Genomic DNA, 25,789 nt, shown 5'->3' on the forward strand with positions numbered 1-25,789 from the left:
ACTTTTTTTTAACCTCTTTTAAAACTTATCCTTTTAAAAGACATTTTTGATTGGGTAAACTGAAGCTCAACCCCTCCTCTGCTCCTGCCACCCAAGTCCCCTTCCTCTTTCGCAACATGTGCTGCTTCCACACCAGCCTTCATTTTTGCCCCTGGAATTAGCTGGGCTTGTGGGTTGACCCAAAGAAGACTCCCACCCTGGAACTAAGGCAGGGCGGAAGGGCAAAAATCTGAATGGAAAAGCAGGTTTGTCTGCTGTGTTTTGAGGGTCTGGACCATAAAATGCCTTTACTGAATTACTGAATTCAGTATTACTGAAACATTCATAGCAAGTAAATCATGGGTGGATTTTGGAAAAGGTTCAGATTGGCAGAAAGGTTCAGATCAGATCTGCCCATCAGTCAGAAGCTTTGGGGAGATCTTGAAGATGTTTCGCTGACCTTCTCCTGGCTGGGACAGCTACAGGCACTAGAGAGGGAGATGCCAGGAAATACCAAGGAGGTAACAACATGTCATCTTGTTGAGGAACCTACCATGAAGTGGACATGTGACCTGGACAGAAAACTTACCTTTGATAAGATGCTTACGGAAAGTGCCAATATGAACTCTGAAGAAAGCTAAGTCTTGCTCTACTAGATTATGACAATACAATCAATTTAAAAAACCATATTATTATGGGAAATATTTATTTTATTTAAAGCTAGACGCTAACAATCAATTTCTAAATTAAAAAATGGGATACAATTGTCCTTTTTATTATAATTATGTCAGAAAGACCAACCGACCAAAAATGGGGAAAATCTGAAAGGGATACTAGGCTGTCTGTAGAATCAATGAGTGAGGTGACCTCCAAGCTGGCTAAAAAAAAGCCTCCGTCTTTGGGCGCCTGCTGGAAAAACACAGCTGGCCATCCTGAGCTGGGCCTGGTTAAATGTCCAAAGGAGGAATTTCACCTTTCTCTCCACTCAGCGTCAGGACTTTTTTTGAGGTGGGCGTGGAGTCTGTTGAACCATGAAGATTGCCTTGAACTTTCCATGTTCCATTTCATTTAATTGTCCCCTCCTGCCAGTGAGCTAGGTCCATGTTCAGCAAATTCAGTAGATCCCCCTGACTCTCTTGTTCTCTGGATCAAAAGGCGATCTGGTGTGGACTTTGGCTGGAAAAGGAACTCCCATCCTCTCCAAGATGTAGTTGCCACTTTTTATAAACTCGGGGGAGACCTGAGGGGGAAACAAGGCAAACCTGGCCTGTCACTCTTGCTTTTGTCCTACTTCTGTGAGAAAAGAGAAAGAAAGCCTCTGTCACGCCTAAAAGGCATCTAGCTACTAAATCACTCCACTGGGAAAGCCATCCTGCAGGAACAATGGAGGAGAAAAGGGGGGAGGAAAGGATCCTACAGGCAAAATTCTGTCTCTTACAAACTCTGAATCTTTTATGTCAAAGAAAAATGAGCTGTGAAAATGTCATGTTATTTATTCCAATTGCAGAATGTATGTTGTACATTTCCTGCATGAGGCAAAAAGTTGAGGCGGCCAAAAAAAGGGGTTCTCCACTTGGGGGGCTTCGTCTTCTTTCCCAGGAGACCCACAAGGGGGGCACTGCTCTATCAGCCACTCAGAGGATGGCCAGGAGCCCAGGTTCTTCTGCTGGCTCCAAAGAGGTCCCGAAGTACAAGCCTTCGCCTCACCCCGCCGTCTGCTTGGCTGTTCTCTCCTCTTCCCCTCTCAGAGTCTCCTTCTCAACAACTCTCGTAAATATTCAGCAGCCTTCCTGAAGCCCCCCCCATCTCCTCATTGTTCCACGACTGCAATTAGTGCAAGTGGCAACCCACACACAGAACTCCGCCGTGTGGACTTTGTGTTTCTGCCGGGCCCACTGGAGCTCCTGGGGGAGGCAGAAAAGCACCATGGTTGCTGTTTGGGGGGGGAGCACTGCCTTCTGAACAAACGGCTCCAGCATGGTGCCACTCGTGACAGCTTTAATTGGGGCAGATACTTGAATAGGTCTCTGGGGGCAGGACCCCTCCTGGCAGATCATTGTCAGGGTGAATTTTGTGGGGTATCAGAAATCGGAGGAGGGGGGAGGCTGCTTGGAGGCTGCTCCTTGGAAACCAAACAGAGGAGGCGGCAGCTTCCAGATTAGCTGCCAGGGCATTCCGGACCTGGGACTCACAAAGCTGCCTCAAGTCCTATGGCAATCTTTCAACTGCACATCAATGATCCCCTTACTGAGCTTAACGGATTTGGCCTCAACAGGGGTGGGGGCTTTTGAGGGATTTGCTCAACTGCAGGGGTCTCACTTTCAAAACAGCCAGTTTCAAACAGGGACATTGCAAGTTGCAAATGGGGGGGGGGGGGGGAGGCACCATGCCCAGATTCAGAGCTGGCTCTTTCCTGGGAAGGGGGCACAGTGTTTTTTTGAGGGGCTTCTAAGCATGCAGAGAGACCCGGAGGAGCTTCAGCAAGTGCCAGGTGTGCCTGCTAGGTGTGTCTGAGGTGGGGGGGAGAGAGCACCTAGCTGACAAGGTGGAAGAATGTTCCAGTCCACGGAGGGTCTGAGGCCCTGAAGCTGCCAACTGCATCTTGCTGGCTCTCCTTCCAGATGGGAGAAAGGAGAGCGATGGGCACCCAAAGAGCCACAAACACCCACCATAGCAGGGCAAACTGTATCTAAAACTGGGGCTACCCAAAAAGCAGAATGCAGGCAAAGGGCTGGCCCTTCCCTGGGGCTGCCTGGTGATCAGGTGTGTGTGCACAGACAGACCAGCTGCTGCTCTCTCCCTCGGAGGGTCAAGGGTGGGCACACAGAAGCAGGACATTGCTGTCCCCACACCCCAAACTGGATTGAGACTGGTGTCATCCCCCTGGACAGAGCCCAGTCCGAGGTCTCTGGGAGAACCTCTGGATTTGTGCGGGGGGGGGGTTGGACTCTGCCAATGGCGGCATTGCCTATCTAGGCAAAGGAAACGCGAAAGGTCCAACCCTCTGTTCCTCGGCAGCTCATCTTTGTCAATCCAGATCAAGAAAGGAGCCATCAGCAGGACTGCACCTACAGCAGCCTTGGGGGTGGCCCCTGCGCAGTGCCCCCCAGAAGCAGACAAGGGTCATGCTACTTACCAGCCCTCCATCGGGATCTCGGATGTAGCCGTAGGCAATCGTTTTGTTGATGGCGTGTCCAAAGTCTGCCCTTCGGATGTGCCCCACAACCCGGTTGTTGCGCCAAATGGCCTCCAGGCCAAAGAGGGGGACTTTCCTGCAACACAGAGTGAGCCCCTGCTCAAGAGAGGCCAAGGAGAGGCTGCACCACATCATGGACCAGTCACTGCAAATTCCGATACTGCTCAGACTGGGAAGCCAGTCTGAATTTAGCATAAACTGCTCCAGTCTTACTGGCCCTTTTGGGTGGTCCAATGCAGCTGGGACAGCCCCACGGAAAGGAGTCTCCACTTGTGTTTCAGACAAAGTGGGGCCTTTCTCCACGGGCCGAAGGGTCACAGTCTGCCTTCTAACCTTCAGCTTTGCTTCAGTTTCAGCCTATGGGTCTTTTCCTGCCTTTGGCTTCAACTGAGAACAAGGCAGGTAAGAGTCTTTTAGATACTTACAGACTGCTTTCACACCAGCCTCCTATTCTGCAAGATAAAACGTCCAGTTTCTTGAACTGTTTTTCAAGAAACTGATTCTGGCACAGAATTCTCAACCTGGCCCCAAAGTGACAGCTGCCATGCAGCCCCTGCTGTCAGAGAGTCAGCATTCATTAGTGCCTCAACTCCCCTTGCACCCTGCGCTCTGCCACCCAGCTGACTTCCCCCATCTTCTTGCTCCCACTGCTGACCAGGCATGCTGGGTCAGGCTGGGCTTTGCACAGGGAAAACAAAGACCCCAAAGTCTGTTTCTTTGGCATGACGAAGCTGAGTCCAGCAGCCAGGCCGGACACGCCTGGTCAGCAGCAGGAGCAAGGCAGCAGCCAAGGTCAGCTAGGGTAGAATGCAGAGTGATGAAGGCAACCACGGCTGGGCCTGGGTTGGGGCCTCTGAGGCTTCCTGGTGGGGCAAGCGACAGGTGCAGGCAGCCAAAAGGGCAGCCCTTTACTGAGGCTCAGAATGGGGAGGGACCAGCCCAGAGGAGCTCAGCTTTGGGTGGGTCCTTGGCTAATTTGCTTCACGATGGCAATAGGGAGAGCCAGGATTGCCATAGTTAAGCAATGCAGTCATGTGACGCCTGGCTTTGCAATCACATTGCTCAGCAGCAGAAATTCCGCTCCCAATTGTGATTGTAAATCAAGGACTACCTGCAGCTCCACTCTGAGTCCACTCAAGCTTCTCCAGGACTTTTAAAAGTCTATTCCCACAACATGACACCAATTCCAGATGGCATCTAACCAGAGCAGAGCGCAAGGGGAACATTGCCACACAGAACTGGTTGCCATTTTAGCCGCTGCAGCCAATGCTTGCTCATGACCTAGAACCACATTACCTGATTCAATTCTTCTAATTTTCAGGACAATTTTAACCTTACTTGAATCTAAACATCTTCAGGACAGATGTGATAGACTTGCTTATTGGCAGGGTGCAACCAGAAGACTTCCAAGGTGCTTCCAACCCCAGGATTCTAGAAGGGGGTGTGAATCATACTGCAGAATCAGCACTGAACATTATCGTAAATGCTACAGCTCAGCAAACTTTAAATACAATCCATCATGAAAGAGCAGGTACCTCTGAGTGTCAAGTTGTGAAACCCTCCAGAGAGGGGCTCTTCTCTCCCTGGACAGACTGGGGCTGGCGACCATGCCTGCCGCCAACTACTCACGCGTCAATGGTGAAGCAGGCCAGGCGGCGGAAGAGACCGGCACCTCTCTGGGCCTCAATTGCCTCCCGTCCCAGGAAAGCCACGTCCGACTTCAGCTTGCAGGTGAAGGCCAGGCCAGCTTCCAGGGGACTGTCATCCGAGCGGAGATCTGCGTGCCAGTGCCGATAACCTGGAGGGGGGGGGCAGAGAGGCTCCGTTCTGAGGGGGACTCAAAATACCCACCGCCCATCTGGGAAGCCCCGAGGCAAATATCAGGATTCATCGGGGAACTTTTGGGGGACAGCTCAAAGGAAACAAATCGAGGGGGGTCACTACTCAGGAGTCCCCAGCCACAAGCTCATCACGTGCCCCACCCAGGCCTCCGGGCCAAGAGGGCTTTTGGCTCCAACCAAAGCGCCATGGCCCCCCTGCCCAGCCCCTTTGACCTGGCTAAAAGAGCAGCAGGCAGAAAGGAGCCAAAGAAGGAGGGGGCCTTGCAAATGGAGCTGATTCCCCTGCCCCCCCCTCACAGAAAATAGTATTATTTACTGAAAGCCTTGGCAGTTGGAAGGAAGGAAGGAAGGAAGGAAGAAAGAAAGAAAGGAAGGAGGGAGGGAGGGAGGGAGGAAGGAAGGAAGGAAGGAAGGAAGGAAGGAAGGAAGGAAGGAAGGAAGGAAGGAAGGAAGGAAGGAAGGAAGGAAGGAAGGTCTACAATTCAGGCCGTGAAGCGAAAGGAGGCCAGAGAGATTGCCTCAAGGGTCTGCCTTGCTCTCTCCTCTATTAATGGAACAAAACCATGACAACAAATTAAATCAGCAACGTGGGCAGTTTTTATCCTTTTTCTTGCATTGCTAATTGGTAGCCTAATTGCAGACTGCTGGGATTTGTGGTCCAGTTGGAATGGATTTATTAAGACAGCTTAGTGGATCCGAAGGAAAGCACAATTAGGAAATATACAGGCAGGAGAGAGAAATGCAAGCAGAACTTTAAAAATTGTCTAAAAATTAAAATATCTTTTGAAAAGAATACACCGAAACTTTAAGAGGTTTGATCTGCCAGCTCTCATAAAGAGACTTTTCCCCACTACTGCCTCACCTGGCCTGCAGACCGAGGCTGCCTTCACGCACAGCCTCTGACTGGCCCAAAGCCACAGCCTAACCTGCGGGTCTTGCTGGGGCCACTGTTTGTGCGCCGTCAAGGCTAGAAGAGAGATCTCCGGGGAGGAAGGCTACGGAAGCAAGGGCTGGCCAAGGGCTCCTCTTCCTCACTGGACCTAAACAGGCTGGTCTGGATGGCTGCGTGACTGGTGGGAGAGAACTGGCTCTGCCCCAAGCACGTGGGGCGGGGCGGGTGGGGTTCCTCATCGGCCTGGACCCCTTGGAGAGCCCGGGCCCCACTGCTTGTGCACAGGGACCCTCGTGCAGGGGAGGGGGGCAATTCTGACGTTCTTCCCCAAACCTTTCTCGATGCTGAGGGAGTCGATGGCTCTGTATCCGGCGTTTGCAATGCCATGCTTGGCCCCGGCTTCCATGACAGCCCGGTAGACTTTCAGGCAATGCTCGCGGGGCACGTGCAGCTCCCAGCCCATCTCGCCCACGAAGGACAGCCTCATGGCCCGCACCTGCCATGGGGAAGAGGCGGTCAGAGGAGGGCAGCAGGCGGAGCCTCGGGCAAGCTGCCTCCTGCCCTTCCCCACCTGCCACCACTTCGAGAAACCTGTTTTATCCATAGCAAAGAGACCCCGTTCTTCCCCTTTCCCCCTTTCTTCAAAGCAAGCCCCTTCCTCACTTGCAGAGAGCTGCTCAGCCCTGCTCAGAATGACCCCCCCACCTCGGCATCTTGTGCAAAGTGTCTGGTGTCTTAGTCCAGCCTTGCTAGCTGTGGGGGGGGGGGAGGCAAAGAGAGGAACCCACTCTGCTCTCCAACCGGACCGGGGCTGGTCCAGGCAGATTCGGGGGGGAGGGGGAGAGGCGAGGGGAGGGCTGGGAAGGCTACGGCCTGGGCATGCTCTGGGCTGTGCCGGCCCCATCCTTTTTCTCTGGGAAGGGCTGAAAGCAGCTTCTTGCACAAGGCGTTCGGCACCCCCAGCTCTCTCATCAAGGCTGCCAGGAGGGCGACAGCCGCCGCGCCTGCCTCCATTGTCAGAAACCCAAAATAAACCCTTGGCACCTGTCCTCCTTCCCCTCCCCGGCTGCCTCGGGAGCCTCTTCAAGGAGCAACTCTGGAAAAGCAAGCTGGGATGGGAGGAAGCCTCTTAGCCACTCTCAGCCACGGCCATTGCAGGCCATGCCCTGTTACAGCACCAGCAAAGATGCTGGAGGGGAGCCTTTGGAGAGAGCCTGGGATAGCCTGAGCTCAGCCTCTGAAGTGAGGCCTCCAGAGAAACCCCCAATGGCCAACCTGGTGCCCACAAGGTGGCAGAGCACTCTGAGAGAAGACCCCTCACCCTGGCTGTGCCAGTCCTGGCTTGGCCAAACCAAATTCCTTTCTCCAACACAGTCCTAACACCCCAGACGGAAGGGAAGGGAGGCAACTGGACTCTTTTTACCTTTGGCCTCATCGCCCACTTCAGCTGTAGGAGACGGACGGGACTCTCCCAGCCTGTTTTAAACAGACACACACACACACACACACACACCACAATCCATCCATACACCCCCTGAAAACCCAGACCCCACCCCACCCACCCCTGGCAGAAACAAAAGAGGTGGAGGCTCCCTTTCCAGGGCCTTTGGTGGGGGAGGGGAATCATTTGCCTTCCAGACCACTGGCAGAGAAGGGGCGGCATGAACGTTGCCCACCCAAGAAAGAAATCTTTAAAAAGCTCCGGCCAAGGGATTCTCTTCTTCTGCAGACTCCTGGGACGGCTCGGCTTCCTGCCACCCACCCACCCATCCCTGGCAATTCTCAGGGGGGCTTCTTGCCCAGCGGCATCAATCAATCCTCAGTCTCCCAGAAGCTCCAGCATGTCCTCATGGCAGACGGATCGGCCCCCAGCAGCCCCACTCCTGATTGGGCCCCTCTGCTGATGCTCGGAAGCCAACAGAAGGCCGGCAGGATTGCCCAACAGTACGTGACCTACTTGGCAGGCTCAAAAATAGCCCTCCTTTAATTGCCTTCGATAAGGGGTTAATAAACCTTGTTTTCGACCAGGGACCACACGTGCCATGTCTCAGCCAAGTGGGCAGGGCCCAGATATTCATCGACAGACGAGATGGCTCCCTCCTGACAGAATTACCTGTACGTTTCACAGAGCCCCACAGGCTCCCCATTTCACCTGCCTCTGGAGAGTCCTGTCAACCTTCAGGAGATGCAAGAGAAACAAGACTTCTCCCTCACCTCCAACCTGGACACTAGGCTGAACCATGTTGGGCCAATGAGAGCCAATAAACTGAACATGGCAAGGTGGAGGCCTTGTTGGTGAGGGCTTCCTGAACTGAGGCCTTCCCCCCACCTCTCGGGGGAGGCGCTTCCCTCTGGAGGAAGAAAGATGAAGACTGGGAGGGCCCATCAAGATATACCCCTGTCTCTGGGTGCCAGGAGCACCTTTGGACAGAACACCTGCCCTGACCATCTCAGCTGCTCTCGCTCCTGGTACAGAAACATCTCAGTGGTGCATGCCATAGGTCTGCCCCGGCTCACTCAAGGCCCTGCAACCTGCCTCCCTCCCAGGAAGGAGGCCTGGGAGGGAGGCAGGTTGCAGGGCCTTGAGTGAGCCGGGGCAGACCTACTGTGCAGATCCAGAACCGCTGCTGTGCAACACACCTCCCAGCAGACAGCAGCTCTGCCTTTTTGGCTTGCAGATGGTACCAACTGAAGTGAGCGCCAAGCAGCATTTCATCCCAGCCAGGAACATCCACACCAATCCACAAAGCAGGAAAACGCAATACTTAGATGCCTAAGAAGCTGAGGAAAGGGCTTTTGGACCCACCAGAAACCAAAGCCCAAAGCCCTGATCTCCCCTTTCTGAATGGCAGCAATAAACAGCATTTTGGGCAGGGCCTAAGAGGAGGAGCAGAGTAGTGGCCAGATCCTGTCTCCCTCTCGGCTCTTCTCTCTTCTTTCTGGTCTGCTCCAATTCATCCTGATGATCCTCAGCTTCCTTGGGCTTTCTGGAGGACTTCAGCGTGCACAGTGCGTTCCCCCTCCTCCTCCCCCCCACCCCACGGAGCAGGGTGAATCTGCTTTTCTTCTCTCCACATTTAGGATCTGTCTGACCTTTTCTGCTCTACTTCAGGAAGCTGATGGGGCGTCCTTTTCTGGAAGCCTGTCAGACCGACATGGCCTCTGCTTCAGCCGCCCACCCTGAAGTGACAGGGGTCCTCCAAGACCAGCTCTCCCGAACCCTTTCCCCTCTCCTGGCCACCAACTTCCCCGAGGCCTCTGCTTCTCACCCTGGACTGCCTCCGGCTTTTCGGGGTCTCTGCATCTTCCCCCACCCCGGGTGAGCTTTCCATCTCTTGCACACCAGCATTTGGGGCTGGTCAATTGCACGAGCGATGGCCACATCTCAGCTGACCTGCCCGCAGTGTGCCATGAGGGTTAACCGCCATGGAGACTGGCCTCCTCTGCCCCTTGCCCATCCTGAAACCTTTTGCCGAGAAGAGTGAGTGGGACGGCAGCCAGAAACCTCAGAGGAGGTTGGGGTGGCAGCAGCTTCATTCCCACCCTTGCGTTGAATTACACACACACACACACACACACACACACACACACACACACATATTCCTGTACTTCTCCACTGCTCCTGCCAACCAGTGATTTTACTCTGGTTTTTATTCCTTTGGGCCGTGTGACTTAATGGCAGTCCTGACTTGCAGAGGAGAAGCACATCCTTATTTCGTTCCTTTCCTGACCTGCCTCCTCAGGAGCAAAGGCAGCTCCTTCCCTCGTTCCTCACAGGCCAAAGTCCAGCGAAAGGAGTCCAGGTTTTGCAGCCTCCTTGATCCCCCAGCAGAGGATAAGAAAAGAGATACGGCGCTTTCTTACTTTCACCTTTCCTGCCCTGCCCTCCACCCCACCCAGGAGGAGCCCCAAGGAAAGCACCTCCTCGCCCCATGCCCTGCCCCAGCCCCGGGAAGCCAGGTGGAGGTCCTACCGTGCAGCCAGCAGCCTTGGCCAGCTGATGGGTGGAGAATGGGAAGGCTTCGTTGCTCAGGTCCACATCAAGCACTTCTTGCAGGACGGTCCGGCTGCACAGAGGAGAACATCCCGATGAAAGACCCCCACCCTCACTGCCAGCCCCAAGCCCCCAAAGAGGGCCTGGCTCTTCCAGAGACAAAGAGCATCGCAGCTGTCCCGTGCCAGAGCCCACCCCCCTTGGCCAGGCACCAAGACCCCGTTGCCAAGGCAGCAGCGGCGCCAGCACCCACGGCCCCCTTAGTCCCGCAAAGCGTTGGGTCAGCTCAGCTCAGCCAGCCACAGACAATCCACACGCCAGGGCACCCCAGCCACAGCCCCCAGACCTGGGCCTTTGGGTTTAGGCATAAGGAGCGTGGTCCTCTCGCCCCGCTTCAGGTTTGGTAGAAGGTTAAATCACTAACAAATTTTATACAAGGTTGGGCACAGTTGTCAGAAACAACTGCAGGCAAAAGCACAAGCGTCTGAAAACAGATATTCTGGATCCCAATTTGGTATCAAGAAACCTTAATTTCAAGCTGGGCAAGTCACGTACCCCAACTGCATAAGGTCTTTCAATATTTGTCTTTGAAATTGTGTCCTTTCAGCCTTTGTACATGCATTGCTACAAACTTTGAACAATCTATTAATCTCCAAACGACTAATGTCTTTATTTTTTTTAAAGTGAAAATGACCTCCTGAAGTAGCTGTCAGATCTTACACAAGGTTGGCCTTAGGAGGAAAGTCTTAGGCTGAACATTCCAGTTTTGGGCAGATTCCTAAAAATCTCAGCTCTCCTTCTCCACCCCTACCCCAACAAAATATGCCCAGAATATCTACAGTTTGGGGTGGACAGCTGATTTGACAATCACACATTACATTTCAAAGCCTCCCACACTTCTAATAAATGTGTAGCAAACAGCAGAAGATGAACATGGATAGACTGTTAGCTATGATTTTCTTGGGGATATGTTGACATTCTACATAAGTTTAAGGTGGCTGTGAAAGCAAAATATTTGATGTTATGAACTGGCCAGCACAGAAAGGATGAGCAGCTGGTGATTTGCTGTAGGCCTGACCTGAGCTTGTGTTCCCTGGGCTCAGATACCCCAGCATCCCACGTGCAAAGACACAAGCCTGGCAAGTTGGTGAGCACATCCGGCTCTTCCCTTCTGCACAAGAAGCACTGCACACCAATGATCTGGGAGGCAGCTGTGCAAATCCCCTCCAGGTTGACAAGCAAATGGGAGCCTCCAAGGGCAGCTTTCAAGGCCACAGAGTCCACCAGCCCAGTCCAATCTGGACTCGGAAGGAGCTGAGGCCTGGACCGGCTTCCCTGCTCATCACAGCTGGGCCTATCTGGGGCAGACTGGAGGTCAACTGGCAGAAGAAGAAAGCTGCTATCTTGGCTGGCTTCTTTCGTAAATAATTTGGTCCTTCAGTTGCTCATACTGGCATGGCCAGCCTAGGCACTCTGCTAAGTGGCCAGGGAGGAGGAGGTAAGACTTGGCACCGTGGCCCTTGATACTACTAAAACAGAGAGATTGAGCTCTTGGCGGTGGGGGGAAGGTCACCACTTCTGCATTGGATCAAACTCTGAGACTGACCTGGCAGGGCCTTGAATGCTGATCATGCCCAGCTGTTCCGACTGGTCGATCAACTGGCACTGAAAGTGCTTCTCTTGCAGCACCGTCCTGATGTGTGACCAGTTGTACTGGGCAGCAGCGCCCCCAATAGCCAGATAATAGCCATCCCCTAAAAAAGATGAGAGTCAATTTGGCAGGTGTAGCAGCTCCCCTGAAGTTGTGGGTTGTGGAGCCAGCTAGCCAAAGGGAAAGGCTGGCTCACAGAGCCCTGCGGGCATGGCTGATAGATGGATGGATTGCCTGAATTCATCCCCACAGTTTACAAGTGAACTGATGCTCTGTTGACAGCTGCCAACAGCCTTAAATCTTGGCTGCCTAAGTTTAGACTGAGGGCCAGGCAGACCCTCTGCTGCATCCAGGTGTCCTGAGACCCCAAAAGCAGAGCTGAATCCCCACCAAAAGTATAACAAACCCTTTCCTGGGACCAGACAATCCAAATTTTGCATTTAATGACATTATAAATAAAGTCCTTTGACCAAGATTATGATGATGATGATGATGATAGTAATAATAGTAATAATAATAATAACAATAATAATCCAAATACATCAAGAAACTGCAGCTTCCTGCAATAACTCCAGCAAAGCTACAAAAAACTGTGCTACTCAGAACATCTTACATTTTAAGGAGATACCTGGTTGATACCTAGGATGCTGGCAGCAACCCGTGTCAACCATCAGCGCCAGTCAGTTTGAATGTTCAGTTGACTGAAGTTCATGTTTAATGAATAAAAGTTTTATAATAATAATAATAATAATAATAATAATAATAATAATAATAATAATAATAATAATAATAAGTAGTAGTAGTAGTAGTAGTAGTAGTAGTAGTAGTAGTAGTAGTAGTTGGAAGGGACCTTGGAGGTCATCTAGTCCAAACCCCTGCTCAGGCAAGATGGTATAGGTTCTCCTGCTTGATTAGGGGGCTGGACTACAAGACCTCCAAGGTCCCTTCCTGTTCTGTTCTGTTCTATTCTATTTCAGACAAATGGCTATCCAGTCTCTTCTTAAAAACTTCCAGTGTTGGAGCATTCACAGCTTCTGGAGGCAGGTTGTTCCACTGATTAATTGTTCTAACTGTCAGGAAATTTCTCCTTAGTTCTAGGTTGCTTCTCTCTTTGGTTAGTTTCCATCCGTTGCTTCTTGCCTTCCTTCAGATGCTTTGGAGAATAGCTTGACTCCCTCTTCTTTGGGGCAGCCCCTGAGATACTGGAAGGCTGCTATCACCCCTTGCCCTTCTCTTCATTAAACTAGACATACCCAATTCCAGCAGCCATTCCCTATATATTTTAGCCTCCAGTCCCCTAATGGCAACCTGCTGACCTTCCACCTGCCATTTTCTTGTCACTGCCAGAAATGATTGACCTCAACTAACCATTGGATTTGTAACTGGCTGACCAACCACACTCAATTTCCATTTCCATTTCCATGGAGGGTACCTCAGGGTTCTGTCTTAGGCCCAGTATGCTTCAATATCTTCATAAACGATTTAGATGAGGGGATAGAAGGAGAACTCATCAAATTTGCAGACACTAAGCTGGGGGAAATAGCCAACACCTTTGAAGACGGACTCAAGATATAGAAGGATCTTGACAGATTTGAACGCTGCGCCATATCTAACAAAGTGAAATTCAGTGGTGAGAAAAGTAAGGTTTTACACTTAGGAAAGAAAAACCCAAATGCACAGGTATGGAATAGGTGGAATCTGGCTTAATAGCAGTAATTGCAAGAGGGATCTAAGACTCCTAGAGGATCACCACTTAAATATGATCCAGCAGTGGGCTGCAGCTGCCAAAAAGGCCAATGCAGTCCTAGGCTGCATTTACAGAGGGATGGAATCAAGATTATGTGAAGTGTTAGTACTACTTCATAAGGCCTTGGTAAGAGCACACTTGGAATACTGTGTCCAGTTTTGGTCACAATATAAAAAAGAGACTCTGGAAAGAGTGCAGAGAATAACAAAGATGATTAAGGGGCTGGAGGCCCCTAATATGCGAAGATCGGTTGCAGGAATTGGGTACATCTAGCCTAGAGAAAAGGAGTAGTAGGGGGGGACATGATAGCAGTCTTCCAGTATTTGAGGAGATAGCACAAAGAAGAGGGGGCCAATTTATTTTCCAAAGCATCAGAAGACAAGGCAAGAAGCAACAGATGGAAACTAACCAGCTAAGGAGAAACTTCCTAACAGTGAGAACATCAGTGGAATGACTTCCCTTCAGAAGTTCTGGTTACTCCATCACTGGAGGCTTTCAAAGAGAGACTGGACAACCATTTTTCTGAAATGATATGGGGTCTCCTACTTGAGAAGGGGATTGGACCAGAAGACCTCCAAGGTCGCTTCCAATTATGATGATTCACCTTCTTCCAACTTATCCTGCACCGCTGGGCATCTAGGGGAAGAGAAGTCCCAACCTCAGGCTTCGGGGTTTTCTTGCCTCCTTTTTAGCATCTTCATAAGGTTTCTGGCGGAGCTCATCCACCATTGTCTCTGCCCCACTGAATTAAGTGACGCTGTGGGCATCCTGGGGTCTGGAGGCTGTGAGGGTCTGGGTGGAGAACATCAAGCTTCAGCTGAGTGGCTTTGACCTGTTGGGGCCCACCCATTCCAGGACCTTGCCATCTTTGGTGCTGGATGGGGTTGCAATATGGGGGGGGGGTTAGACTCATGCTGGAGGTGCAGGGGCAGTCATGGCTAGGTAGGCCTCTGCAGTTTTCATCTGGTGTGCCAAAGGTGCTTTTTCAAGAGGCAACTGGACTTTGTTTTTCTTTGAAGACGTTTCACTTTTCATCCAAGAAGCTTCTTCAGCTCTGACTGGATGGTGGGGAATAAAAGGATTTATATTCCTTGCAGCCAGTTGGTCTTTTGCATTCTTTTAGAGAGTTGTTGAGGCCACCTGGAGGTTTATCTGTGTCCTCAGGGTCACATGCAAACCCATCAGGATAACATTCAGCAGTCCATCTGCATTTAAAAGACCAAGGCCACTCTTTTGAAGACAGCAAAGTCCTCATTTTGGACAGAGGAGACCGCTAGTTTGAAAGTGGGGTCAAAGAGGCCATCTGTGTCAAAACTTTAGCTGGTTCAGAATACAGTGGTGCAAGCAGTTATATGCACTCCTAGAGCAGTGCATGTTACACCTTGCCCCACAAGCTGCATTGGTTGCTGGCTTGCTTCCGGTGCAATTTAAGGCGCTGGTTTGACCTTTACAGCTTTTCACTGCCTCTGCCTGGTCCCATTAGCCCACCTGCTGGATCGGGCAGAGTGGGTCTGCCGCAGATGCCATCAGCCATCATGCCTTCACTTGAGGGTCCCTGCTCGCTGCGTGGAACATTCTTTCCTCCAAAATCAGACTAGGTATCCATCATGTTCTGGCTATGTCGTCAGGCCAGGTGACCTTGTTGAGGGGCCATTTCTATCCTCCCTCTCCTATGGTTTGCATTTTTGCTTTTGTGATATTTGTTCAGAAAGTTTTTACACTGTTTCTACCCACTGATGTTACTGATTCTTGTTCACCACCCAGAGTTGTCTCTGGTGACTATATCAATTTAATTGAAAAAAAAATAAGTAGCTGCCAGCCCCTTATTTTCCAATCATACATATTGCCCACAAAATCAGAAGTGGAGACCAGATGTTATGGGGAGAGGAGCCCAAGAATGAGGCCCCTCCCTCCCTCCCTGGAGGAGCTCTCTCAGCACGGACACAAGTGGGAAACACAGACCGGTGCCCTGAAGGCAGCTTGGGGCCTGCCCTCTCCTCCTCTTCCTCGGATCCCAGCATCAGTTGATGGCCCAAATGCTGCTTCTCACCTGCCCCCCACCAGAAATGCTGGGAGGAGGGAACTCAGCAAGCATATTTTCTCTTGTGCTTCACCTGCTAATTGGCACTAATAAAACTCAGGTGGCTCCAGGAGCCGAAATCATAGATGCTGTTCTAATTGCCTGTCAAGTGGAAGCCTCTCTGGGCTGGCAGCTCCCGCACCCAAAATAATGGCTTGGCAGGATCTGGCTCAGCTCTCTTTTTTAGACCCATCAATCTCAGGCAGAGATTGTCAAGATTGTCAGGTTCCCTGGTTCAAACCTTGCAGAACTTGCTAGCAGCAGAACAGCCAGAAGCTGACGAAGGAAGAAAACGGCTAGAAGTCTCTGTCAAGGGACAGGGCAGACTGGGGGGGGGGGGGTCTGGGGAAAAGGACAAGAGGACATTCCTTCTTCTTCCGACCTGCAATCTCCCTTGTCCACCTGCCCCAGGACAGCAGCCTCCAATTCTCTCCTCCGAGGCTCAGGGAGAACTTTCCCTCAAATTGGGGGCTGTCAGCCCTGCAAGGTCAGGGGTCTCTAGGAGCCTGGGAAAGCGCTTTACAGTGCAACAGAAACTGTGACCGGATCTTGAGAGAGCCTCTCTGGAATCTTTCGACTCGCATCGAGCAGCAGCAGGCTTGCCCACCAGGCGACTCCGCTGCTTTTCCAGCCAGGGCTCACTGCTCCCTTCCACATCTCCACGCTCTGTCACAGGCATGCCAAACTGCCAGATGCATCACGAGGAAACCGCGCCCTCCCCATTGCCGGCAATGGGGGAAAGTCGCAATACGTCACACAACATCACGTGATGTCGCGAGTTTGACATGCCTGCTCTATCATAAGCCCAGCGCATCAGAAAGCATTTTTAGCAGCTTCAAAGGTCCACAACAAGTTGATCCCTCAAAATAGCAGAACGCCCTTTTGCCCAGCTGAAGCGGGACGGTAATTTTGTGGCTTCTCTTAACTATTTTTTCCTTTCCTGCTACTAAAAGGTAAAGGTAAAGGTTCCCCCGCACACGCGTGCTAGTCGTTTCCGACTCTAGGGGCCGGTGCTCATCTCCGTTTCAAAGACAAAGAGCCAGCGCTTGTCCGAGGACGTCTCCGTGGTCACGTGGCCGGCATGACTAGACGCCAAAGGCGCACGGAACGCTGTTACCTTCCCACCGTAGTGGTCCCTATTTGTCTACTTGCATTTTTACGTGCTTTCGAACTGCTAGGTTGGCAGAAGCTGGGACGAGTAACAGGCGCTCACTCTGTTACGCGGCACTCGGGATTCGACCTGCCAAACTGCCAACCTTCTGATCGACAAGCTCAGCGTCCTAACCCACTGAGCCACCGTGTTTCTCTTATTCCAAGTGTCTGTATGGATGGGAGCATCTGGTCGGGGGGGGTCTGACTGTGGGAAGATAAATGAAATCGCTACCAGACCAGCAAGGATTCTGACCCCAAGATGCCAAGCCCACATGGCAGAAAGCGACCTGAGGTCAACGCCCACCCCAGAAACTTCATCAGAGGAGGAAATCCAGCTTCTGATCACAACCAAGGCATCTCCCTGTCCATTCTATAAATTCTGTTGGCCCAGGAAATAAACCAGTTCAACAGAAATGGGGAGGGTCCATCACCTTCAAAGGCAGGTGCCAGGGCTGAGTCTCGTGGTCCCGGGTCGATCGGACTGACTGTCAAATCACTTTCCACCCCTCCGTCTTTGTTCAGCATGCACGTGTAAACAGTGGCTCCTGGGGAAAGAGAATCAGGCCGCTATCAAGCCTCAGGGATGGATGGAGAGGAGAGGAAAAAACCAGCCCGGATCCTCAGCCCTTCTGCACTTACACCCCATCAGGCTGCAACCTCCCAATGCCCGTTCCGTGACACTGGTGTCACCAGATTCCCAGCATTTAAGTCACTCTTGCCAGGATTACAGTCCTGCCCCCTCTTCCAACCAGCAGCAACCAATGGCAATCTCAAGGTCCATGAAATCTGTCCTCCCTTGCCAAGGGCCCCAACAGGGGTACAGTTACGTGCCCCCAGAGGCACGCAGGCTGCCTTCTCAGGTCTGTGGCACCAGCCTCTGGGGTCATCCCATCCTCACCCCACCAAGGAGGGGCCAGGCTGTGAAAAACCATCCTCTCCTGAAGTCAAGGACCCCCCTTCACACGCCAAACCCTTTTGTCTGTTCAGCAGGGCCTGGCCCTCTTTCAAAATTGTGCCAACCTGCTGGAAACACCTGTGAAGGTGCCCCTAGTGAAAAGCTGCAACCCAAGAGGGTGAGGCCCAGGTGTGTCACGGCAAAGGTGTCACCCTGGGACCAAAAAGGGCCAGGTTCAAGTCCACCGGAGAGTACCAAAGCTTCTTCCTACTGTAAAAGATTTTGCAGAGGCTTGGTGGACTGAAGGAGCAGCACTGGCTTAGAGGCCAAACTGCACCTCCAGAACTGGGCAGGCCGACCCAGCTGGCCCAGACAATCCTTGGTCTGCGTTCAGGGCCTCTTCAAAACCGGGCAGCTCAAGGGACTTGCTGGCATCCCCTGGCATCTGAGCTCAGGTCGAGGCCAAAGGATGCAGAGAGGTGTCGGGGAGACTTGCGCTGGACTCCTACAGAGTAGCCGGGGTGGGGTGGGGTGGATGGGGGCTGGCCTCCTGCATGGAGAGGTGAGGGTGGCCCCAAGAAGGCTTTACAGGACAGGAACAAGGAGCCTCTACCACGGTAGACCCAGCCCAAGGCATTGGTTTCGGGGCCCAGGGAGGAAGAGGGCCTACCTGGGGACTTGTGAACATCAGCGGTGAAGAGCCAGTCGGCTGCCTTCCGGGCATCAGGACCCACCAGGTAGAATTTGCCAAAGTAAGACATATCAAAGAGAGCGAGAGCATTTCGGCAGCTCAGGCATTCCTTCCTGATCTAAAAATGCAGACACGGCCAGGGTGGGTGAGGGGCCAAACAAAGATCCCCCCACTTCTGCTTCCATTCAAAACTCTGATATCCTCTGGCAATCTCGCCCAAGACGTCTCTGCTCTGCACCCCTCCCTGAGCCCACATTTGGCAGAACTGCTCCCGTTAACCCCCTCCACAGGAAGCCATGCCCGGCATGTCCTAAAGCAAAAAGGTTTTGGCTTAAGATACATTTATGGTTAGAGAAGATGATTAAAAAACAAATAGAATTTAAACCAGAATTGTTCCTCTTAGAAATGACAGGCCCTAACTATGATAAGGAGGAGTTGTTGTTAGATGCGAAGTCGTGTCCGACCCACCCCTATGGACAACGTTCCTCCAGGCGGATACTTAATGTTACATGTATTGACAGCAGCGAGAATTATGCATGCCCAATATTGGAAAAATGAAAAGTCACCGACTGAAGAAGTATTAATTAAGAAAATATTGGATTGTGGGGAAATGGATAGATTAACTTTAGAGATTAAAGAGAAAGAGCATTTTAGTTTATTACAGAACTTCGAATAAATTTTATTAATGGCTAGATAAACGAGTTAGAGAGAAAGGAATGTGAGATGCAATTTTGAATTTATTTGACTACATTGAAAATTTAGTATTGTTTTTGATAATTTATGATATCTGTGTTATTGTTAGCCTCATTATCTTTATTTATATATATTTACCCAGACAACATGCTGTTTGCCAAATATTGAATGTTATTGGGGGAAACCCAACCCTAACCCTTAACCTTTCCTCTACCCTATCCCAAATCCCCATTTCCCTAACTTCCTTTTTAACCCTATAAAAACTAATAAAAAATTCCCCCCCCCAAAAAAAGGAAGCCACGTCCAGCCCAAGCATGAAAACTGCCAGGCAAGGGGAGAGGGCCTGCAGGGCCCGGAGAGGAGCCTCTATTTGGCAGACACGCAGCGGTCGACCGGGACCCCGACTGCCCTCCTGGGAAGGGGAAGGCCGCGGAGGGGCTGCCTTGCCCACCAGGTGAATCCCTAGCCCTGACCCTGAGCTGCCCTGAGCTCTTCGGCCTCTTTCTACTCACACTGCTATGATGAGGAGGGAAGTCAAAGGTGTACTCCTGGGAGAGCAGCTGGCGGTAGGCATCCTCCTCACGGGGCGGGTGGCCGTAAGCTCCATAATAGTTGTAGTCCAGCACCTGGATTGGTACAGGAACAGCAGGCCTCAGACGAGGGTCTGCAGAGACGCCTGCAGAGACGCCCTGTGGGGCAGGGACTCAGAGCTGAAAGCCGGATGTTGTGCTGCGGCTGGGGTTGCAGGGGAATCCAGCGGGGGGGCTCGGCCTGACCGAGCCGTGGAGGGAGGGAGGGAGGGAGGGAGGGAGGAGTACATGCTGAGTGCACTTAGAGTGGATGTCCTGGGTGGGATTTAGCCTGACCGCATGGCTTCCCTTCTAGCCTGCAATCCTGGGATTTCCGTGTGGTCTCCCATCTAAGTTCTGGCTCAGCTCGGGTGTACAGAGGTTGGCTAAGGTGCCCTCACTGGCTGTGATGAAAGAATGTCATCTCGATTGGAGCAGACACGGCCCTTTCTTCCTCTGGAACAGACAGGTATATATGGCACCCCAGGTGCTTGGGAAGCAGGGCTGCCAATTGCTGGGCTGGTTTATTCGAAACGGTACAACAAAGTCCAGTACAGAAGAGAACAGCTGCCTGGCTGGGTGACCCAGAAGGGTGGGAGCAGACTAGGCCATGCCTGGTTGCTGCATCGCTGCTGCGGCCGCCTCCCCACCGCTTGGCCAAAACAGAACCACCTTCTCCATCCTTGGGCCATTCAGGGGGAGACTTGAACGGAGGCTTCTGAAGGCCTTGAATGACTCTGATGGGAAAGCAGGTTCCCTGCCCAGCCTTGGAAGAGTCTCGCCCGAGGCTTACCGGTGCTTGGCCCAGCGGGTTGAACCAGCCTGGCCTCTCCCACCCGTGTCGCTCCTGGAAGACGCAGCCCTGAAGCAGCAGCTCCTGTGGGCACAGACATGGTGAGCAGGAAGAAAAGCAGTGAGCACCTTGGGAAGCACCCACACTTTTCCTCCAAGAAAAGCTGGAAAAAGTCCTCCTGGATGAAAATTCATGCCTGAAGCCTCTTATTGGACAAGCCTCTACCATCGATCGACCCTGGGCAAAATCCTCTGCTGCGTCCCACACTTTTCTTGCAGCTGGTTGGCGATCTGGCCCAGACAGAGCCAGGGACTTCTTCTCTGAAGGAGGATTCTCTAGGAATTGGGGTGGCTTTGCTCCCCCATCCCTCCAGCCCTTGTGGGGGGTGATCCTTGGTCTTGGCCACTGGATACCCCACTCTGCAGGGAGGATCTCTGTGAAGAAACCGCCAGGCTGCCTCTCGCACCCAAGGCTACCCACACAGAGCACTCCCAGGCCTCAATTGCCCACGTAAGTCAGGCTACACGAGGAGGGCCAGGCAGTGGGCCATGTGGGTCTCTCCATGCCAACCCCTTACTGTCCCCCGTCTCTTTGCCGCTCTCTTCCCTGGGAAACCCAAGGGCTGCATCTAGAGATGCACCAGGTACAGCGGGCCAGGCACCTGGCTGGGAAAGATGAGGCTACACAGTGTCTCCCCGACAGAACCAAAATGGCTCCCTCTGCTTGGCCCTCCGAGGCTAGCAGAGGCAGAAATGTCCAAGTCTTCTGCCCAGAACTGAGCCATAGACAAGGGAGACCGAACTTTGGACATTTTCTGCAAAGCTTGTGCCTTGAGGGATGTGCAAGAGAAGCGAAGGGGCAGGAACAGGTTGTTTTGGGGTAAAGAAAATAAACTTGGGATGCAGGGGGCATCATGGAGGGGGATCCAAATGCCAAGTCCTGTGGGGGCACCTGGGGTAGCGCCAGCTTCCCCCTTTTGCAAAAAGCCAGGAGCAGCTGTCAAAGGGTGGGGCAAGGGAAGGACCATTCTATTGGGAGGGGTAGAAATGCTTATTGGGGGGGGGAGTCTTCCTTGCTGTGGCTCAGCTAATCTTATCCAGAAGAGCTCTGCATTCTTTTGCTGCCCCACATTTTGCTGTGGCATCGCAGAAACTGAGCCTTCCCCCCAATGCTACTTGGCCTCAATTAATCCAGATTAAACACCAGGGCCGGTGGGGGGAAGGGGCCTAAGAGCCTGGGCTGCCCGTCAAGCATGGAAAGAGTGCCTCAGGGTTTGGTGGCTAGCAGTGATATTAAGCCAACTGGCCACTGCATCTTTGCCTGAGGCACGTGGGGGGGGGGGCAAAGGGTCTGCAATGCACCCAGCAGCTCTGCCCTCACCTCATGCAGAGGGTCCTTCCTCAAGTTACGCCCGGCCAGAGGCTCATCATACGGGAACACGATGGAGTAGTTCTTGGCGTAGGACTCATGGCTCCGCTCTCGAATCCAGCGGCTGTTCCCCGAGAGGAAGCGGTGAAACCTCCTGAAAAGTGAGGTGGACCTCATCACCATGGGGTGGGAGGCATGGGACAACCTGCATCTCTAGGGGAAGCAGCTGGACAAGACCCCCGGGGGCTGGCGGATACCTTGGGACCAAGAATAACATCCACAGATCCATGACAGGGGACCCTCTGGCAGCAGGACCCCTGTGGAGGGTGGGGGGTTATCAGGGGCCAGAGGTCTGGAATCTGTCTATTATCTGCCCCTGCTGAGCTGGAAGAACTAACAGCTGCTACCACAGCAAAAGGAACTGGAAACAAGGAAGACCCCACTAGGCCAGGATCCCCATCTCTCGTTTCTCCCCAGCACTGGAAACGGCTTCGGAGAGGCTAAGCAGCTCTGTGAAATCTGGTTGCACTTGGAAAACCAGATGCTCAGCTCCCACCACCCTCTTGGTGAACTTTGGCTTTTTCTGCATCTCCAAGAAGAAACAGAGCAGGACCCACTTGGGGATTGTCCTGCCAACTAATCTCCCAGAAGACCAGCAGACCCGTGTTCAGAAGGTCAGATTACAGGCACTGAACCCCTCAGGGCGGCACTCTGTGATTTCCACAACTGGACACATGCAGAATGCCCATCTCAGCTCCCCCCCCTGCAACTGGCCTAATTAAGGGCAGGAACGGTGCTTTCTCCCACGCACTGCTGGGGCAGGGCTGGGAGGGGGCTGCACACAAACTGAAAGGAACACACACAAACACACTCTGCAGCAAGAGCATTTATCCCATGCTCCACTGGATTAGGGTCTGCTTGGCAGGACAACAGCGAGAAGCTGCTGCTCACCTAATGTCATAGCTGAACATGTCTTTCTCTGGATGTCCGTGGACAATCCAGTGGGCCAGTTCCTTCCCACAGCCTCCTCCAAGCATCATTCCTGTGGAAAGGGGGGGGCAGAAATCAGAGGGCGTACAAAGATGCTCCTTTATAAAATGTATCCTCTACCAATTCTGGGCTGCTTCTTTTGCTGGACAACTTGGGAGCCATAGACAACCGGATTTCTGCTTTCCTACACATGGAAGAAAGCTATTTTTTGACAAATCTTGCAGGGTCTCACTCACTTATTAGCTCAGAATGGCCCTTCCAGCTGGCAAATTTATTTAAATGTGACCTTTAAAAGGTGGCAGCTTTTCACTCAAGGCTACATGGTGTTCTCAAGAACTAGAAACTGCAGGAGATAAAATTAAACCAGAAGCTCAAATAAGGGCTTCACCCACTGTGGGGTAGGAAGCAATGATTGGTAGGAGCAGCCTGGCCTTTGGTCTCCCAAGTCCTCTGGCAGGCTGAGGGTGCTGGGCTGAGTGAGGGTTTTGCATCAGGAGCAGCCCTGGGTCACCCACCAGGCAGTGGAGAGGGGTGGGGTGACCAACGGGGCTCCTCTCACTAAATCTTGAATCTATACCAAGTGCATTTATTTAAATAGGGTGTTTCTCTGCTGCCATATTTATGGTGCTCTTCCATGCTCTTCTGGGATGTGAAAACCACCAGCAAAAGACTCCTCCACCTCCTCTCCAAAAACAGCCCCCAAGCAACTCACTAGGACTGAACAGCTCTCCCCGGGATCAAAGCGGTGGGGGTGCTTTTGGGGAGCCTCTGAAACATTGCCTCCCCCACCTCCCTGCTCTCTTTCTGCAACAGTGTCCTGGGCCCACGGCTTGGCCCAAGGGCAACCACTGGCCAGCACCCTCTTCCTACGGACTTGGGCTGAGCGCTTTCCACACCAGGAGCCAGGCAGGCGCGCATTTCCCCAACCATCCTGCCTGGGAAGGCTGCAAAGGTTACTTTAGGAGCCAAGGCGGATTGCTCCTTACCGGCACTGTTAAAGCCACATCCCAGGAAAAATCCACGGACTTCTGGCGCTTCTCCTAGGAGAGGCTTGTGGTCTGCAGTGAAGGATTCTGGGGCAGGGAGAAAGCAAGAGAGGATTAAATGCAGTGCAGCAATTCCAGCTTTAATCCTGTGCACTAATGCTGCAACTTTAGATAGGGTATGCACACCAAGAGTCAGACCCACGTCAAAACTGCAGAGTTCTCTAATTCCTGGGAAAGAAAACATGGATTTCTCTGTGGAAAGATCAGGCTTGGAACACCAGAGACCAGTGCACAAAGGAAGTAGAGAATAGGAAATAGTAAGGGGCTGGGGAAGGTGTGTGTGTATGTGTGTGTGTGTGTGTTTATGAGAGAGAGAGAGAGAGAGAGAGAGAGAGAGAGAGAGGAGGGAGGGAGGGAGGGAGGGAGGGAGGGAGGGAGGGAGAGAGAGAAGCACCAGCCCACTGGCAAACCCCACTGCTGGCCCAGGGGCTGCAGATAAAGGAACTTCATCCATCCCAAATGTCTTGTCTCTGCCTCTTCCTTAGGTCAAGTCTTATTTTTTTAGAGCTCAAAAAATTCTCCTTAAGAATCCTTGGCAAAACCTCCCCTAATTGAGCTGAAAATACTTTATGGAGTTGTTCATATTTTTAAAAACTGTCTCCAAAACAGTCATCTTTTCCTTACGTAACCCACACATTCCAAGAAAGTACCGTTTTGCATTTTTCTTCAGCTTAGTATTTCTTTCATTATGACTAATAGAGGAAGGTAAGAGGCTTAAAAAAGCTGATTCAGTTTCTGCTGGTAAAGTCTATTAATTTGGGGATTGAACTATGAGAAAAGGTGAGCTATAAATATTCTAACTACTTTGACTTCAGAAACTCAGCTCAGTTCAGCTCAGAAGACTTTCTTCCTTCTTGCTGACGCCTGGAAGGGCAGCTGTCAGGTTACAAAAAGCAGCATTTGGAAGAAGCAGGCAATGGGGAGACGGCGCATGAACCCGGATAGGGGGGCAGCCTTCCCAGACCTTCCTTCCTCCCTCCCGTTGGGGACCACTTTCCACCATGGGAAAACAACCCCGCCTCGACCCTCTCCCCAGGGCCCAGGGGGCAGAGAGGAAGGTCACCCTCTTCTGTCTTCAGCCCCCATCTCCCTGGCTGATTCCCCCCTGTTCTTTAGCAACTTCCAGCCATGTTTTGCTTCTCCTCCGCTTTGCCAGGGAAAGGAAGGGCAGGAAGCTCCTGGCTGCCACTTGGTGCCTGATGCACTAGAACAGAGACCCCCGAATTTTGGGGCATCAGGGACTGACTCCGTAGAGAAAGGCTTTTCCATGGACCGGAGAGTGTGTTGTTTTGTGTGCTGCTTGCATCTCACGGATGGGGCTTTGCTTGTTTGTACAGACCGGTTGCTGGCATGCCATGGACTGGGGGTTGGAGACCCCTGCACCCCTCCAGAGAATATCTGGGAAAGGTCTTCACGTGTGGATTTCATACCTCCCTTCAGAACCTTCTAGAACAGCTTGGGGGGGGAGTCCCTCCCCAGGAATACCATTGACCAGAGAATGGCCTCATCCCCATCAGGTGTCAGAATCCATTTATATTCCATTCCTAACTCCCTATCTGTGCAAACCTAAATCTCACCCCGTTACTGGATTCTGCCATTCCCAAGGAGGGGAAGAGAAGATGTTAATTGGCCATCCCTATCCATTAGACCCAAGGTTGTTTATTCAGCCTGCCTGGGGGCCATCATCAAAGACCAAGGAAAGAACCTTTGAACTGAGAACAAAGAAAGAGGGGGGATTCTGGTTTGTATCTCCGATTGGAATTTGAAGGGGAGGAAGCAAATGTTGTAAATACATAGAAGATTCCTTTTCCCACGAAGGGTTTTGACACATGAAACAATTGATCTGGGACTGACCAAATGGACTGAGGGGAGGGGTTTTTACTCGGGGACACTTTAAAAGTATCAATCTGCGACAGTTTCCAGATCCTGTCTAGATTATCCACTGTCAACCATGTTTTAGTAAAAGTTCCTGTTTGGACAATCCTGTCTCCAAGAGTTCTTCTTTCCTAAGATGTGGATTGGGGTGGGTCCTGACATCAGGTGACCAAGGAGTGCAGGACCTGTTGTGATTCCATGCCGGTCTGTGATCCCGGCAGCTGAGTCCAGGAAATCAGAGGAGGAGGAGGAGGGCCTGGGGAGCCATCAGAGTCAGAAGAAGGTTCTGATGAGCCCCCAGACTTACAATCTGATGAAGAACCTGGCCCCTCCACTC

At 52.1% G+C, this 25,789-nt stretch overlaps 1 protein-coding gene across 2 annotated transcripts in view; it reads right to left on the bottom strand.

Annotated features, from left to right (window-relative positions):
- Positions 1 to 570: 570 nt before the first annotated feature.
- SARDH (sarcosine dehydrogenase) overlaps positions 571 to 25,789 on the bottom strand; it is a 73,164-nt gene continuing 47,945 nt past the window's right edge. For both annotated transcript variants that reach the window (XM_083375289.1, XM_083375288.1), the window contains 13 exons: positions 23,518 to 23,604; positions 22,493 to 22,583; positions 21,554 to 21,695; positions 20,174 to 20,257; positions 19,324 to 19,437; positions 18,098 to 18,236; positions 16,964 to 17,077; positions 11,509 to 11,656; positions 9,882 to 9,975; positions 6,242 to 6,404; positions 4,805 to 4,973; positions 3,116 to 3,251; positions 571 to 1,219 (listed from right to left, as the gene is read on the bottom strand). In XM_083375289.1, the coding sequence (XP_083231415.1) occupies positions 1,094 to 1,219; positions 3,116 to 3,251; positions 4,805 to 4,973; positions 6,242 to 6,404; positions 9,882 to 9,975; positions 11,509 to 11,656; positions 16,964 to 17,077; positions 18,098 to 18,236; positions 19,324 to 19,437; positions 20,174 to 20,257; positions 21,554 to 21,695; positions 22,493 to 22,583; positions 23,518 to 23,604 (1,607 nt within the window). In that variant the 3' untranslated portion in view covers positions 571 to 1,093. The remainder of the gene's footprint in view (positions 1,220 to 3,115; positions 3,252 to 4,804; positions 4,974 to 6,241; positions 6,405 to 9,881; positions 9,976 to 11,508; positions 11,657 to 16,963; positions 17,078 to 18,097; positions 18,237 to 19,323; positions 19,438 to 20,173; positions 20,258 to 21,553; positions 21,696 to 22,492; positions 22,584 to 23,517; positions 23,605 to 25,789) is intronic.

This window comes from Vipera ursinii, assembly GCF_947247035.1.
Source record: "Vipera ursinii genome assembly, chromosome: 16".
NCBI lineage: Eukaryota > Metazoa > Chordata > Lepidosauria > Squamata > Viperidae > Vipera > Vipera ursinii.